Source organism: Lipotes vexillifer, unplaced genomic scaffold, assembly GCF_000442215.2.
Source record: "Lipotes vexillifer unplaced genomic scaffold, Lipotes_vexillifer_v1.1 scaffold260, whole genome shotgun sequence".
Lineage (NCBI taxonomy): Eukaryota > Metazoa > Chordata > Mammalia > Artiodactyla > Lipotidae > Lipotes > Lipotes vexillifer.
In genome coordinates, this window is record NW_006778123.1 from 693,424 (window position 1) to 712,629 (window position 19,206).

General features: G+C 36.9%; 1 protein-coding gene across 1 annotated transcript in view; it reads right to left on the reverse strand.

Annotated features, from left to right (window-relative positions):
• Positions 1-19,206, reverse strand: part of UHRF2 (ubiquitin like with PHD and ring finger domains 2) — a 76,129-nt gene that overhangs the window by 29,778 nt on the left and 27,145 nt on the right. The window contains exon 4 of the mRNA XM_007451458.1: positions 12,017-12,235. Coding sequence (XP_007451520.1) covers positions 12,017-12,235 — 219 coding nt within the window. The remainder of the gene's footprint in view (positions 1-12,016; positions 12,236-19,206) is intronic.

Consider the following 19,206-nt stretch of genomic DNA (forward strand, 5'->3'; position numbering starts at 1 on the left):
TGCCAATATTTTATTAATTTTTAGTGGTTCTTAGAGAATGCAACCTGCATTCCTGCAAACCTGAAAAATCAATCTGCTTTACGTTTTACTTTCAGTACTTTCCTGATCACGTCAGAATCTCAAAGCTTCATTTACTAATCCCACCTTTCCCATCCCATCTTTCACATGGTTATCATGATTTTATTCTACACATATTTTAAACTTATTTTTTCAGTAGTCTATTTGTACTCACATAGTTACCCTTCCTCTGTTCATAATTATTTCCTGTATTTCCTTATTTCTATCTGAGATCATCTTCCTTCTGCTTAAAGAACTCCCTTTAGTATTTCTTTTAGTGCAGGTCTGTTGGTATTGTCTCAGGTGTGGTCTGACGTCTTTATTTTGGTTTCATTTTTGTAGTATATTTTCATTAAAAATGTATTTCTAAGTTGAGAACTTTTAAAGTCAGTGTTTTCAGAAGCCATTCCACTGTCTTCTAGCTTACACTACTCCTGGTTAAAACTCAGCCGTCTTCCCTTTGATTCTACCTGTAGTTTTCAGCAGCCTTATTGCAATATGCCACTGTTTTCTTTTTATTTATCCTGCTTAGGAACTACAAAACTTCAATCTTCGACTGACGTCTTTTATCAGTTTTGGAAAATTCTAGCTATTACATTTTCAAATAGTTTTCACCCTACTCTCTTTTGGGGAACTACAAAAAGATGTAAACACACCTCTTCACAAAATCCCACATATATAACAGTCTTTTCTGTATTATTTTCCATTATATTTTCAATGTTTTAGTTGGATATTTTTCACTGACTTGCCTTTGAGTTTATCCTATATTCTGCTGTGTCTTATCTGCTGATAAACCAACCGAAGGAACTCTTAGTTGTAGAAACTGTATTTTTCACTTCTTATTCTCCATATGATTATTTTATAGATTCTAATTCTCAGTTGAAATTCTCTATCTTTTCAACTATTTTCTTAAGCATATTAATTATAATTACTTTAAAGTTCCTGCCTGATAACTTGATCAAGATCACTTATGACTCCATTTCTGTTATTGGTTTATCTTCTTCTGGTTTTTGATTATGTAGCCCTGTCTTTTGGTAGCACAGTATTTTTGATTCCATGGTAGATAGTATATGTAAAACATTAGAGGCGGGCTTCCCTGATGGCACACTGGTTAAGAATCCACGTGCCAATGCAGGGGACATGGGTTCGAGCCCTGGTCTGGGAAGATCCCACATGCCACGGAGCAACTAAGCCCGTGTGCCACAACTACTGAGCCTGTGCTCTAGAGCCCGTGAGCCACAACTACTGAGCCCGTGTGCCACAATTACTGAGGCTGCGCTCTAGAGCCCATGCTCCACAACAAGAGAAGCCACCACAATGAGAAACCTGCGCACCACAACGAAGAGTAGCCCCCGCTCTCCGCAACTAGAGAAAGCCCGGGCACAGCAACGAAGACCCAATGCAGCCAAAAATAAAAGAATAAAATAAATAAATTTAAAAAAAGAAAGAAAAGCATTAAAAAAAAACACATTAGAGGCTTCAGACATTATCTTACCATTAAGAAGGTCCAATCTTCCTTCTGCTGGAGAGATACTACAGTGGTTTAACATTTTAATTAGCAACTCTGCTGAGGCAAGGCTGGTTTTTCAGCTTTGGTAAGATTTAGTCTATCTGTCTGCCTTAACCATCTACAGTTTTCAACTAAGAGCCTGTTGTATATTCTGTGGGACCACTCCACCAGGGATCCCCAAATTCATGTTTGCCTTCTAAGACTGCTAAAAACTCCACTTTGTTTTTTACTTATGTTTTTATTCTCCTGCCTAGGAAAACCCAGTATTTGGCAAAAGTCCTAAGAGAACACAGGTCATATGCTTGAGGCATCCCACATATCTGCCAACAGCTCTGATTTCTTGTCCCCACACTGCCGCCAGTTGTTCAGTGAGGTTTGCCCTGTATCCATAATTAGCATAGTCCCCAGGGTAAAAAGCAACTACAAAAGCTAACTGTCAGTCTTCCCTGGTGGCACAGTGGTTAAGAATCCACCTGCCAATGCAGGAGACAAGGGTTTGAGCCCTGGTCTGGCAAGATCCCACATGCTGTGGAGCAACTAAGCCCGTGCACCACAACTACTGAGCCTGTGCTCTAGAGCCCGCACGCCACAACTACTGAAGCCCACACGCCACATCTACTGCAGGCCGAGCACCAAGAGCCTGCGGCTCTGCAACGAGAGAGGCTACCGCAATGAGAAGCCTACGCACTGCAATGAAGAGTGGCCCCTGCTCGCTGCAGCTAGAGAAGGCCCGCGCTCAGCAACAAAGACCCAATGCAGCCATAAATAAACAGATAGATAGATAAATAAATAAATGAATAAAATAAATTAAAAAAAAAAAAGCTAACTGCTTTCTAAGGTTCTTCCCTTTCCAGAGTCATACCCCTGGTAGTTCTCCTTACCTCTCTGCTGTCTTTCAGATGACAACTGTACTTGATCTGGCTATTCTAGTTGTTCTAGGTAAGAATGCTGATCTGCGACCAGCTATTTCACCCTACCTGGAAAGAGAAACCTTCTATGGGCTTCAATAAAGTCACAAAATCAGACAGCTTAAAACTAAAATCACTTTTCCAGTCATTTATCATTTTAAGTTGAAGGCTTACTATATCCATTTCCTCTTGACTAAACTAATGAAGGCACAGATCACAACCAAAACAGGTAGTCAATTCATTCCTTCAGGAAACACCCTATTTCACTGAAATCTAATAAACGAACAATTGTAAAAATGCACTATTTTATATACTACCAAAAAAGAAGCTGGCCTGCAATGGGTCAGTATAAGAAGAACCCTCAAATAAAGTTGGGACACCAAATGAAAGCTAACAACTATAAGATATAGTATTTTATGAAACCTCAAGCAAGAAAAAAGCCTGCCTGAGGTGAGCAGTCTAAGAAGGACCCTCAAAGCTAGGACAACAAATGGCTTCTCTCATGTTAAAGAAAACTGGCAAATAAACCACCTTGCAGATACAGAAAATAAAGATGCCTGTGTTTCAATATTACCCCTGGGTATAAGGAGAAAAAGTATCCCCTGAGAGTTGAACCACAGGCATACCTTGTGGTCTGCAGATATGAATTCATACTACCTGTGTGGTTTAAAAAAGCTCAAGCAGGAAATTTAACTTCAAGTTAGACGACACTCCAAGGTGACTAGCAGAAGTAAACTCAAATATCTGAAAGAACCCAACTTTAGTCAGTCCAATAGCAATTTTAAGATACATCATAATTTCAGATGTTAAAATATGGAAAACCGTTAATTTCAGATTCTATGAAGTATTGTATTTACTGAACATTTATTTTAACTAGTGCTTAGAACAGGGCCTGACACACAGGAGCAAACAACAACAACAAAATCAAAGCATTAACATTCCAGTGGTATGCTTGGCAGAATAATAGGCCCCAAAGACATCTATGTCCTAAGCCCAGGAACCTGTGAATATGTTACCTTATATGGCAAAAGGGACTTTGTTAATAACCTTTAAATAGGATTATCTGGATAGGCCCAATGTAATCACAGGGGGCCTTGAAAAGTAGAAAAGGGAAGAAGGAGCCTGATGAAGATGTGACTACAAATGAACAGTCAAAGATACAATTTTGTTGGCTTTAAACATGGAGAAGCAGCCCACAGGCCAAGGAATTGGGAGGCCCCTAAAATCTGAAAAAGGCAAGGAAGTCAATTTTCCTTCAGTCTCCAAAAAGGAACACATCCCTGCCGACACTGCTTTTAGCCCAGTGAAACTCATAAGACTTCTGACCTACAGAACTGTAAAACAGTAAGTTCTATTATTTAAGCCACTAAGCCTGTGGTAATTTGTTATAGCAATAACAAGAAACTAATACAAGTAGGGCAAGAGAAAATAATAAATGTCAGGTGATAATCAGTATCATAAAGAAAAATAAATTAGACTAAGGGAGAATTCAATCATATATACACACATCTATGCCTGGTATCTGTCTGTCTGTATGGTTTTACATAGTGTAATCAAGAAAGTTGTCTTTCGAAGTGATATTTGAATAAAGAAATAAAACAAAAGACAAAGTAAGCCAAATGAATATCTGTGTGGAGCAGACCAGTCAGAGGAAACAGCATGTACAAAAGCTCTGAAACAGGAGCATGTTTACATGATTAAGCAACACAAGGAGGCCAATATGGTTGGAATACAGTGAGCTTTGATTTATACCTTGATATGGACATCAAGTTCATAGTCTGTAAGAATCAGATCACTAGAGATGGCATGATAAACAAGCATGGATAAAATTTAGTAAATAAAACCCTAAAAAAATGACACAAAATACACTAAGTACATCCATAGTTTTAGTAAGGTTAAAAGTTTTTTTTTCTATAGGATTCAAATTCTACTTAGGAATATCTAATCTAGTAGAATTTCATACAGTATTAAATATACAAGAGTAAGTGACCAAAGTTTTGAAAAACTGATTTAAACCCTAGACTTCTGTTTTGAATTTTCTTCAAAGCTAAAATAGAAACAGAAAATGGCAAGTTAAAAACAGAATTTTGTTAACTAGAATTAGATAGTTTAAGCATATTCACTTTTTGGTACTCACAAATTAAAAATTAGATACAAGCATGAACTTTAACTCCAAGTTCCCTTATCAAATCTCCAAGGCAGATTACAAATCATGTCCTCTGTTTCTTCCTTTGCATCTTCAATACAACAGAGAGGATCAAAGCTGAACGTTAGTTTTTTTGTAAATGTCTAGTATACGCCATGATCAAGTGGGATTTATCCCAAGGATGCAAGGATTTTTCAGTATCTGCAAATCAATCAATGTGATACACATTAACAAATTGAATAAAAACCATATGATCATCTCAATAGATGCAGAAAAAGCTTTTGACAAAATCCAACACACATTTATGATAAAAACTCTCCAGAAAGTGGGCACAGAGGGAATATACCTCAACATAATAAACCCATTTATGACAAACCTACAGCTAACATAGTACTCAGTGAAAAGCTGAAAGCATTTCCTCTAAGATCAGGAATGAGACAAGGATGCCCACTTTCACCACTTTTAATCAACATAGTTCTGGAAGTCCTAGCCACGACAATCAGAAAAGAAAAGGAATCCAAATTGGAAAAGAAGTAAAACTGTCACTGTCTGCAGATGACATGATACTATACACAGAAAATCCTAAAGGTGCTACAAGAAAATGACTAGAGCTCATCAATGAATTTGGTAAAGTTGCAGCCTACAAAATTAATATACAGACATCTGTTGCATTTCTATACACTAACAACAAAAGATCAGAAAGAGAAATTCAAGACACAATCCCATTTACCATCACATCAAAAAGAATAAAATACCTAGGAATAAACCTACCTAAGGAGGCAAAAGACCTGTACTCCAAAAACTGTAAGATGCTGATGAAAGAAATAGAAGATGACAAACAGATGGAGAGATATACCATGTTCTTGGATTGGAAGAATCAATATTGTCAAAATGACTATACTACCCAAGGCAATCTACAGATTCAATGCAATCTCTATCAAATTACCAATGGCATTTCCACAGAACTAGAACAAAAAAATCTTAAAATTTGTATGGAGATACAAAAAACCCCGAATAGCCAAAGCAATCTTGAGAAAGAAAAACGGAGCTGGAGGAATCAGGCTCCCTGACTTCAGACTACACTGCAAAGCTATAGTCATCAAAACAGTAATGGTATTGGCACAAAAACAGAAATATAGAACAATGGAACAGGATAGAAAGCCCAGAAACAAACCCATGCACCTACGGTCAATTAATCTATGACAAAGGGGGCAAGAACATACAATGGAGAAAAGACAGTCTCTTCAGTAAATGGTGCTGGGAAAACTGGTCAGCTACATGTAAAAACATGAAATTAGAACATTCTTTAACACAATACACAAAAATAAACACAAAATGGATTAAAGACCTAAGTGTAAGACCAGATACTATAAAACTCGAGGAAAACATAGGCAGAACACTCTTTGTCATAAATTGCAGCAAGATCTTTTTCAATCCGTCTCCTAGAGTAATGGAAATAAAAGCAAAAATAAACAAATGGGACCTAACTAAACTCAAAAGCTTTTGCACAGCCAAGAAACCATAAACAAAATGAAAAGACAACGACCAGAATGGGAGAAAATATTTGCAAACAATGTGACGGCCAAGGGATTACTCTACAAAATTTACAAACAGCTCATGCAGCTCAATATCAAAAAACAAACAACCCAATCAAAAAATGGGCAGAAGAACTGAACAAACATTTCTCCAAAGACATACAGATGGCCAAGAGGCACATGAAAAGATGCTCAATATTGCTAATTATTAGAGAAATGCAAATCAAAACTACAATGAGGTATCACCTCATACCAGTCAGAATGGCCAACATCAAAAACTTTACAAACAATAAATGCTGGAGAGGGTGTGGAGTACCCTACACTGTTGGTGGGAATGTAAATTGGTACAGCCACTATGGAGAACAGTATGGAGGTTCCTTAAAAAACTGAAAATAGAGCTACCATATGATCCAGCAATCCCACTCCTGGACACATATCTGGAGAAAACCATGGTCCAAAAGGATACATGCACCCCAATGTTCCTTACAGTGCTGTTTACAATAGCCAAAACATGGAAGCAACCTAAATGTCCATTGACAGAGGAGTGGATAAAGAAGATGTGGTACATATATACAATGGAATATTACTCAGCCATTAAAAAGAATGAAATAATGCCATTTGCAGTAACATGGATGGACCTGGAGATGATCATACTAAGTGAAGTAAGACAAATATCAAATGATATCACTTATATGTGGAATCTAAAAAAAATGATACAAATGAACTTATTTACAAAACAGAAATAGACTCACAGACTTAGAGAATGAACTTCCCAGGGGGGAAGGGTGGAGGGAGGGATAGATTGGGAGTTTGGGATTGACATGTACATGCTGCTATATTTAAAAGATAACCAGCAAGGACCTACTATATAGCATAGGGCACTCTGCTCAATAATCTGCAATAACCTAAATGGGAAAAGAATTTGAAAGAGAATAGATACTTGTATATGTTTAAATGAATCACTTTGCTGTACACCTGAAACTAACACAACGTTGTTAATCAAAAAGAATTTGTGGGGCTTCCCTGGTGGCACAGTGGTTGGGAGTCCACCTGCCGATGGCAGGGGACATGGGTTCGTGCCCCGGTCTGGGAGGATCCTGCATGCCGCGGAGCGGCTGGGCCCGTGGGCCATGGCTGCTGGGCCTACACGTCCGGAGCCTGTGCTCTGCAACGGGAGAGGCCACAGCAGTGAGAGACCCGTGTGCAGCAAAAAAAAAAAAAAAAGAATTTGTTAACTAGAATTAGACAGTTTAAGCATATTCACTTTTTGCTACTCAAAAACTAAAAATTAGGAACAAGCATGAACTTTAAGTCCCAGCTCCCTTATCAAATCTCCAAGGCAGATTAAAAATCATGTCCTCTATTTGCTTCTTCCATTGCACTTTCAATACAATAGAGAGTATCAAAGATGAAGGTTAGTTCTTTGTAAATGTATAGTAAAACTGATAAACCTTTGGTGAGATTAAATCACAAACTAAATTCAGGAATGAAAAAGGGAACAACATTAACAAAGACTATACACGTTAAAAGATGAGGCTATCCAAACTTATGACAATAAACTAAAATTAAAATAGGTTCCTAGAAAATTAAATCCTATTTCAAGAATAGAAAATCTGAATAGTTCTATAATCATTACAGAAATCAAAAAACCTTCCCACAAAGAAAACTCAAGCCCCAAAGGACTTTACTGAGAAGTTTTAATATTCAAGCAAAGGACACAAAACTCTACCATAAAATAGAAAAATATTATAGCACACGATAATTTTATAAAACCAACGTAATTTGGAAAGGATAGCTAAGATAGGTAAATTAATATACAAATTTCACTCATTAACCTAAATGCAAAAATCCTATACAAAATATTGTCAAACCAAATCCAGGAAAGCATACCTACAAAATACCCGTCAAACGTTATAATTATTGGTAAAACTTTCAAAGAGATACCAGGAGAAAAAAAAGATGCCTGCTCTCACCACCTCCTTTCAGCAATGTACTAACAGGCAACTGGTGAATGAAGACAAAAGTTAGCAATCAAAGGAAAACTACAACACAAAAATGTCATAATTCACAGATTACAATTATAAAAATCCTGAAACAATCTACATGTGAATTAAAATTATTAACTCTAGCAAGGCTAATGGATCCAAAATCAAAGGTTACTTACAGTAACAAAGAGAAAAATGAAATTTAAAAAGAATTTATAATAACAAGTGGTATCTGAGGTTAAATAAGGATAAGAGACACATAAGACCAGACCTCTGGAGAGAATTATATCAGGCTGAACCATATAATGGCCAACATTCAAATATTTTGAATCTATAAAAACATTTCATATGGTTCCACCTAATAAAAACATGACAAAATCATAATAAAGACCTAAGTAAATGGAGAGAAATCACACCCATGGATTAGATTTAATGGAGTACCTATCAAATTCCCAGTGGTTTTTATGTAGAAATTACCAAAATGACTGGAAAACGCGAATGAAAGTACACAGAGCTAAGAACAGAGAACTATTGAAGCACAAGGTAGAAGACCTGCTCTGTCATATTATGAAAGCATGGAACTTATATAAGGACACTCAAAACAGACCAATGATACAGAATAGAGACCAGATGGATGCATCAAATATAAAGATATGTGGGGCTTCCCTGGTGGCACAGTGGTTGAGAGTCCACCTGCCGATGCAGGGGACAAGGGTTCATGCCCCGGTCTGGGAAGATCCCACATGCCGCGGAGCGGCTGGGCCCGTGAGCCATGGCTGCTGGGCCTGCACGTCCAGAGCCTGTGCTCCACAATGGGAGAGGCCACAACAGTGAGAGGTCCGCGTACCACAAAAAGAAAAAAAAAAAAAGATATGTTATGAGGTGATATTGAAGATCGATGAGGGAAAAATGGGCTTTTCAATAAATGATACCAGGAAAAATGATTATTCATATGTATTAAGTCTAACTCTTACCTCACACTGTACAAAAAGACCTACTTCAAGTGGATTAAAGATCTAAAAAAGGTAAATATTAAGCTTTTATAAGGTAATAATGGAGACTATCTTTGTTTTCTGAGTAAAGTTTCTCCCCTCCACCCCACTCTGTTTTATTGAGATATAATTGACATACCGTTGTTTAAGTTCAAGGTACACAACATAATGATGTGATATATGTATATATTGACAATGATTACCACAAAAAGTTTAGTTAACATCCATCACCTCACAGTTACAATATTTTTTTCCCTTGTGATGAAAACTTTTAAGATCTACTCTCTAAGCAGCTTTCAAATATACAGTACAGTATTGTTAACTATATATAGTTGCCATGCTGCATATTACATCACTAGAACTTATATGTAACTGGAAGTTTTTACCTTTTGACCACCCTCACCTATCCCCAACCCTGACCAACCCCCAGTAGGTTTCTTAAAGCAAGACACAGAAAGTATAAGCATTAGGGAAAATTTTTGAGAAATTCAACCCCTTAAAATTACGACTACTACTCAAACATAGGGAAAAAAGATAAGCCACAGAATTGGAGTAGACATTTTCTCCACATATAACTGAAATGGTCAAGTCTCTACTCCAGGAGTTCTCTAGAACTCCTAAAAATCAATGAGACAGACTACCTAATTAGCTACAACAACACACACCAATATTTGAAACAGGATCCTTACAAGAGATATCCAAATTGCCAATAAACATACGGTTCTCAATCTCATTAATAGTCAGGGAAATGTAAATCAAAGCCACAATGGAATACTATTATATACCCACCTGACTAGCAAAAACTCAAGCCTGACAAAAGTAAGTGTGGTTAAGAATGCAGAGCAATGGGAACTCTCATACTACTGTGGAAGTGCAATCTGGTACAACCACTTAAATATGGGGTCCTATCTATTAAAGTTAAAGATGCACAACTTCTACAACCCAGCAATTCTACTTCTAGACAAGACACATCCTACAGAAACTAACGCACATAAGCACCAGGACAGAGGTATAACGTCATGGCAGCACTGCTTGTAACAGCCCCAAACTATCAACAGCAGAATATATTTACACTTTCCCTCTGGTTATTTATCCATTCTTTCCAGTGAAGGGAAAAGATTTCTAACAATGAAAAAAAATTCCCATCCACAAGCCACAGTGACTCCTTTTTGACTCTTGTATCCCTAACATGTCTAGTAAAAACCTAAATGACAGCAAACATAACCCTTTATAGGACAGTGTGTTTTACTTTGGGATAGCCATCATATAATCGTTTTCTCATGAGCCAATATTTGCCTATCTATTATTTCCACTCAATTAAAGCCAGAGTGCTCCACTCTAACTGTACCTCAGAATTACTCAGGAAAACATGTTTTAAATAGCAAGCTTTTTTAGCTCAATGTTATGAGTACTGTTATCTCTTCCCATTGTGTAAACATGCTTCTTTCCACTTCCTACACTCAAGAACATTATAAGAGTCCCTAGATAACTAATTTATGTAGATGCTTTCTCCTTTCCTTCATGATATGTATCCATATCAGAATTTCAAGTTGCTTAGAACTCTGCTGTTACATCCTTAGCCTGGCAATAGAATCACACTTGTGTTTGTACAAATTTCTGAAACTGTTTTCTATAAGATAAGCTCACAATATTCTTTTTCTTTATCTTAGGAGTCAGCAAACTTTTTCCATGAAGGGTCAGAGAGTAAATAGTTCAAGATTCTGTAAGCCTCATGTGCAACCACTCAACAATGCTGTTGAGCACACACACAAAAAACCAGCCATGGCCAATACATAAATGGGGATCACTGTGTTCCAACAAAACTTTATTTTCATAAAACAGGTAGCCAGTGGGCCATAGTTTACCAACCCCTGCTTTATATTATTAATCATAAGCAGATGCTTGATCTTAGATTTGTCACCTCCATGTTATAACAGATATGATAATATATGTCCATTATATATATAATACATAATATATATAATCAGTTAACCAGAACTTGACAAGAATGTTAGTTTGGCTGCTTCCCTTAAGTAAAAGAAAACTGTCAGGGTCTTTCTAGGATCCCCAATGCTCAACACAACAAATGTACTTCTAATAATTCATTCTAAAGAAAAGAAATGCACAAAAACATATACACAAAGTTGTTTACTTAAACATCGTAATAAAGAACTGGAAATACTTTTAACAGGCTTTTTAAAAAAGTAAATTAGTGACTATTTATCCAGCACACTTCATTCAGAAGAACTGAACACAAAACGATGTTTACTATTTCCCCAAGTGTAAAAAGGTAGCTTTGAAACAATGCATAGTACTTTATCACTTGAAGGAAACATCTAAAAGTATTTCTTAAAGAATTAACAATGGAAATATCTGAGTAATGTGAAATCTTGGGTGACATTTTACATTTTGAATTCTCTTCATTAAGCTTGCTTTAAGTTCTTAAATTACTATAAAAGAAAATTTTTGCTACCTTGCAAGTCCAGCAGACAGCTGCCTAGGTAGACATTCACTGGTGTTATATCAACGTAGATCCTCATAGCAACCATAGCTATTGAAATGCTTTTGTATATTATTGGTTTAACCTAGGAGAATCCTGTGTGGTAGGCAAGAATTTCTCTAATAAGATATTCAATTATTTCCAAGGTGCTTTCAAATAATACCTCCAGCCTTAAAGTAGCAATGGAGATTTAAGGGCCATTCTTAATAAAAAATTCTCAAGAATTTATTAAAATGTTTTCCTCTAGTATGGAAATTTCCATCTTTCATAGATTCCATCTTTTTTTTTTTTTTTTTTTTTTTAACTAAAGAACGTGTGCTTAATACCTAAAAATTACACTCCTTAATTCAGTAATTAAATGGCATCAGTGAAGAGAATCTTACCCTAAGAAAACAGTCACACGAAGTTCTTTTTTGGTCCTTGAGATCGTCTTCAGTGTGGTAATTTCTGCATCAAACCAAAATCCTCTATTACTAGGACTTTCTACATTGTAATTAACCATTACCACATCACCGACATTTAGTTCGTTCCATTTCAAAGTGGTTCTAGCTCGTGGTCGAAGATCCTTGACATTTATTTCTACAGTACCACTTTCCGGATATCTGAGAAGAGAGAAAAAAGAATCACAGAACACTGCTTATGATTATCACCAAGGAAGACTAAAATTATATGCAACATGTATAAAAACCTAATCATATTATTCTTAATGGCACTTAAAATAAATGATATTTATTCCTGATTTTAACTGCCAGAATAAACAAGTCTTGCTAAAATCTTAGTAAGTCATTCTTTGCTAGCTTGGGGATGGTGGTGGTGATAGGGAATAAAGAGTAGGGTAAATAAAAAACCCAAGTTCTTCTTTTCCACATTTTCTTAACCCACGCTTAAAAATTACTTTAGGGCTTCCCTGGTGGCGCAGTGGTTGAGAATCTGCCTGCCAATGCAGGGGACACGGGTTCAAGCCCTGGTCTGGGAGGATCCCACATGCCCCGGAGCAACTAGCCCCGTGAGCCACAATTACTGAGCCTGCACGTCTGGAGCCTGTGCTCTGCAATGAGAGGCCGCGATAGTGAGAGGTCGGCGCACCGCGATGAAGAATGGCCCCCCGCTTGCCGCAACTAGAGAAAGCCCTCGCACAGAAATGAAGAGCCAACACAGCCATAAATAAATAAATAAATAAAATTTTTAAAAAAAAGATTAAAAAAATGGTTAAAAAAAAATTACTTTAATAAGACTAGATGCTAACCTCCTCCTGAACTTGGAACCAGTTCAAGTTCTGCCATTTGCTTTATGCATAATAAGACCATAAACCTGGTACATTTTCAATGGCCTCCATTTTTCCAGAAAGAGAAAGATAAGATTTCAGTTCTTACATGTAGCTAGCTGCCTAGTAATGGCAAAATGAAAAAACAAGAGCAAAAAATCCTGGAATTTTGTAGGTATCAGAAAGTAGAACCATGTGAAAAAAATCTAGCAGAATCTTGATCTTACTTGAATTTCTAAATGTAAACTTAACAAACCTAAACCTGACCCAAACTTAAAGCTTTACAAGGTTCCTCACTTTTTGGCCTAATATCTGGTATCCATAGGCCCAAAACAGCAATGTAACAGTCCACAATGGTTTCTATAAAATTAAGATCTGTTGCCTTTATGTATTGCTTGCTAAAAGAAATGAGTAATATTTGGTTCCTGCTCTTGGAAAACTCAATCTACTGGGAAAGGCCAAACTACTATAGCAGTGGTTCTCAAACCGGTGGTTCCATCTGTGAACATGCTATAAATGCAGACTCTTAGGCTCCACTTCTGATCTGACTCAGAAACGCCGGGAGTGAGGCCCAGTGATCTATTTTCACAAATCTTCTCAGAAATTCTCAAGCATACTCAAGTTTGATAAGCTACTGTGCTGCAGAAACACAAGAATAGTTAAATATCATACGGTTCTGTGACAGCATTAACAATGTAGAAAACTAAGGGAAGAAACCATTAACGCTTAACCAACTGAGTGGCCTACTCAAAATTTAAGTGGGCCTGAAGTTGGAAGCAGCTTTAGCAGCTAGCCGTGGTTCTTCCAAATCAAACAAGTACTATGCAGGCCTAGGACCCTCACAGTATATCTAACTCATTTATAATAAATGGATATTAACCCTGGGTAGAATTTTAATCAAGTTTCTTCAAATTTTAGTTAATTGGGGAAAGAGAAATCTCAGGATTAGCAAGCGGCCTCAGAAATGATCTGGTCCATTTACCCTTTCAGTACTATAATTCCCCTTTACCACAAGCCTCCCAAATAACCATGCAACCTCTGCTCAGATGGTAAGTGATGAGAGGCCAGCTTTAACCCTAAGAAAAACCATTCTGTCTTCACATAGCTCTGACATAGGAAAGAGAATATACTTGATACTGGACCAAAGATAAACACAGAATGAGTTCCATAGCTTAAGTGCCATGAAGCAATCTATATACTCTCTCCACGAAAGACCTAATCCTTGACAGTCTAAGTCTGTCACCCTGCCCTCCTCTATCTTCTAAGTATAAAACATTTCAAGTGAATTTCCTTCAACTTACATAAGGTTTTGAATCCTTTATCATACTGGTCTCTTCACTCAAAATATGTTCTATTTTCAACCTGCCTGGGTTTAAATTCCATTTTAGCTTCCTACTACCGTGTATCCTTGGGAAAGTTACTAAACTTCGCTGTTTTACACGTGTTTAGTTTACATGACTATCTATCATGTGTAAAACGTACCTAATGGTAACTACCTCATATGGCTGTTCTGAGAATTAAAATGGAGAAGACTTGTAACTAGATATTTTAGGGCTTTTCTAAATCTAAAGTTGTGAATTTGTTTCCTGACTAAATATTCTTAAGGCCATAAAGGATAGAAAACTATTCTTTTAGATGAGATCCTTTTCTCAGCTGTATTGTGATTTTTACATCATGACATTATCATATATTCCTGTATGATTAACACAGTGAAAAAGTGTATTTCACTGGTAAAAAGCTCTCCATTTACCTATGATTGCCAAAATTAGATACCATGAATGGAAATATTTGTAACAAACTTTTAAAATCATGTTTATTGGAGATGAGTTAAAATAAATCATTGCCTACATCAGAGCAAAGGAATTTAAGCTGTTTTCCCTGAAACTAAGTATGATTTCAGAATTATAGAAATAGAACATATGAATACATCATCTTTATGTATACAGTAAATGTGTAAAAGTCATGAAAGTGAAGTATACTTTTTCTAATGCTACCCAGAGATGATAAGTCAGTTGCTGTATAAAAAGATATAGAAGGGACCCAAAAACTACTTTTACCAAAGTCAAGAACATGCCCAGACTCAAATATCACTATTATTCTTTTCTTGGGCATCTTCATCTACACATATCTTAACATCACATAGAGTGATGACTCAGAAGCTCTTTTCTAACCCAAAGTTCTCTCTTCAGATTCACATATCCAACTACGTCTCTAACACATATGTCTCAGGAGCACCTCAAATTCAAGAAATTCCCCCATCCCATAATCTGCTGATGCTCAATATTCTCTAAATTTTCACACTCCCAGAAATTGGAGTTATCCCCAATTCCTCCATCCAGTTACAAAGTCCTCCTTATGATATATACTGTTAACACTTCTTTAATGGAACTGTACCCTTAGTGAAGGCCTGCATTTCTCTGAAACTACTGTCAAGGCCAACACATCTCCCTGTCTTTAGGATTACACCTTAGACTCCATTATACTTTTGCCAAAGATTCTAAAACACAGATCTGCTTAAAACATTTTGTGACACCTGATAACAATTTGTTCATAGGCTGTGGGAAAACAGGCATTCTTACATTGCTGATGGGAATACAAAGTAGTACTGTCTCCTTGTAGAGGGGAATTTGGCAATACACAGCAAAATTGCCTATATATTTACCTTTTGATCCAGGAATTCCACTTCTAGGAATGTATCCCAAACATTAAGTAACATAAAACCCCAGGAAAAGACACATACACAAGGCTATTTATAGGTGCACTATCTGTAACAGCAGGACTAGAAATAATCCAATGTTCATAATAGGAAACTACTTACTGTATGATACAATTATATAATGGAATATTATTCTCCTGTAAAAAGGAATATGACATCTGCTATGGAGAGACATTAACTAAAAAAAAGACCAAGATGCAAACAGCATTTATGTGTGCTTTCTACCTAATGAGTGTGTGTGGAAATATGTACATGTACATATGTGTGTGTAGTATGTATTTGTGAGTATACAAGTAATCACACATACATATATTTCGAGACAGACAGAAGGATAAACAAAAACTCATTTAGTTACTACAAAAAGAAGTTAAGAAATAGGGTAGAAGGAACCAAGATGGACACTTTTTCTTAATGTACTTGTTTTGAAGTTTTACCTATAGGATCGTTTAATGTTTCACTTGATTATAAAAACAGAATTTACGAAATGTGAGAAATCCCTAAAAACCAAAAGCAAAATGAAAAAAGTGGTTTAACTACTGAGAAATACCATTACAAGTGACTTGAAAATACACTAACTATACATTATTAGTGGGGTTATACCCATTTACTAAGGACAAAGTAAAAAACATACCAACTTTTCACTAATCATATTGTTTGCAATATTAGTACTGTTAGTCTGAAACCATCATATGAGTAGAATAAAACAAGTCAGTGGTGACATTAATAGAAACCATGATTTTCAAGGTAAGAGAAAAAATAAGAGATTAAGGATATTAAATGATAATCCCTCAACTCTAAAATTAATTGGAAATATCAATACAAACATTTCCTAGCTGTTTCCAATGTTAAGACCTAGAAACATGATCAAAACAAGTATCAATGAACAGCTGACTATACGCTCTTACAAAAAGAACTAGGGCTCCTTAAAGAAATGGCTGAATCCAGGCCTGGGCAGGAAATAGAAGAGCTTGGGACTTCCTATTGTACCTGAATGCAAAGAAACCCTCATTATGTCAGGTTCAACTTGAAGGAGCCTCCACAGGCCAGAGACGAGACAATCTGGGCACCAAAAAGAACTGAGTTAGAGGGAGACAAAGAGGGAAGAGATATGGGAACATATATATATGTATAACTGACTCACTCTGTTATAAAGCAGAAACTAACACACCATTGTAAAGCAATTATACCCCAATAAAGATGTTAAAAAAAAAAAAAAAAAAAAAAAAAAAAAGAACTGAGTTAGAGTAAAACAAGTATTAAAATCCATTAGTTCATAATGAGACTTAGTAAAAAAATCTCACTGACCAACCTCTGGAGGATGCTAGGGAATTTATTCATTCTGAACACTGAAAAAGTTCAAGAATCAATAGTTTATCCTACCTTTTGTATATGAACCAACTGCTTGTTGAGGAAAGCTCCTTATGAAAAAATTATAGCTAATAAATGAAGGAGAGAATGAGGTATCACTATTTTTACTACATTTCATAAAATAGTGGCTGTAGGTAAAGATTAATGGCTACTAAAACTATTAAAAGCTGGCAGCAAATTTCACAATGGATGTATCAGGCTGACAACACCCAAATCTTACGACAAAAAAAGAAAGAAGCAGGTATTATGTGCCTCCCAACGCCATGTAATAGGTAAATAAATACCACCTCTAAACTAGTCTTATCAAATAATGAAATTTAAAACCAATCAAGCCTCTAAGTACAGTCGTCCCTCCATACTCATGGGTTCTGCATCCAGAGCCAACCAACCACTGACTGAAAGTATTCAGAAAAAAATTCCAGAAAGTTCCAAGACAGTTCAATTTGCCAGGCTCAAGCAACTATTTATATAGCATTTACATTGTATTAGGTATTATAAGTAATCTGACATGATTTAAAGTATACAAGAGGATATGCATAGGTTATATGCAAATATGCCATTTTATATAAGGGATCTGAGCGTCCGTGGATTTTGGTATGCGTGCAGGTCCTGGAACCAATCCCCCATGTATACCAAGGGAAGACTATAAACTTTCAGAAAACTAACATTAACAGAGGAACATGTTAAATACCACTACAGAAATGTAATCAGTAAAGTTCAGACTGTGTGGGAAAACTGAATAAACTGTCACTTGTACAAATAAATAGCAAGGAAGAAAGAATAGGGGAAACCTGTAGGTTGAGACTTAACCTATCAACTACACGCAATGGGTGGATCTTACACGCGATGGTGGATCCTTATCTGTAAATCCCAAGTATATTTTTAAAAAATAAGTCAGTCTGAACATTGACTGGTTATTTGATTTTAAGGAATTATTGTAAATTTCATGTGGATTTTTTTTTAATGCTTTAGGGTCCCCATCCCAGGATCAGTGACTCATTCTCACAGGAGAGCACATAGTTCTTCCCATGGCTATGATTTACTACAATGAAAGGATACAAAGCAAATTCAGCAAAGGAAAAAGGTACATGGAATCAAGTCTAGAGGAAACCAGGTGCAAGCTCAAGGAATCCACTCCCAGTAGTCACACAAAATGTGCTTAATATGTCCAGCAACATATTATGACAACATGTGTGTAATGTTACTACCAGGGGTGTACAGTGAAGAATGCTCAAGATTTTTATTAGGGATTCATCACATCAGCACTCAGTGTCTAGCACATACCAAAATTCCAGACTCCCAGAAGCAGGTATTTGGCATAAATAATATATTTCTTTGCAGAGTTTATGGAGAGTGAACCATTTTTATCAAGGAATGATGAGAATCCTCCTGAAAGTTAAGTTCCCCAACACCAGCCAAAGGTCAACCACACACAGACCTTTTAAAGAGTAGTAAATCAGGCTTCCCTGGTGGCGCAGTGGTTGAGAGTCCGCCTGCCGATGCAGGGGACACGGGTTCGTGCCCCGGTCCAGGAGGATCCCACATGCTGCGGACCGGCTGCGCCCGTGAGCCATGGCCGCTGAGCCTGCACATCCAGAGCCTGTGCCCCGCAACGGGAGAGGCCACAACAGTGAGAGGCCCACATACCGCAAAAAACAAACAAACAAACAAAAAACAAGAGTAGTAAATCTCTGGCCTGATGTTAGCTGTCTCCTGCACACTTTAGAAAGAATCCTTTTAGAGTATTCAACTGAGAAAAAAGATGTCAAGATCAGGATGAACCTATGAAAAATAGAAAGAGTAGGACTAGGAAGCAATAGCCCTTAGACCACGATGCTGTCTTTCACTTTGAAAGGAGAGGAAAAGAGCGCTGAGAAGGAGAAACATAAGAGTGTGATACAAACAAAATCTTCGCCAATCCAATCGTGAGCTCTGGAGCAATGTTGGGCATAATTGCCAGGCCCTAGAACTGCTGCCACACTTAGTCACCAGCTGGACAATGCCAAGCAAGAGTGTGGCTTTGGCTCAAACACTGTCACAGATATCAAAAGTGCTGTGGCTAAATTATCAGTTAACTGCATTCATTCCTTGCAGGTCAGCAAGTTCTGTCTTGAAGATCTGAGCACTGTGCCCACCACAGCTGCTAAGGTTATTTCTGGTTGAAATGACTTAAGATTTGGGACTTGCTTCAAAATAATCCAGGGGTGGTACTTGGGGATGCCGGT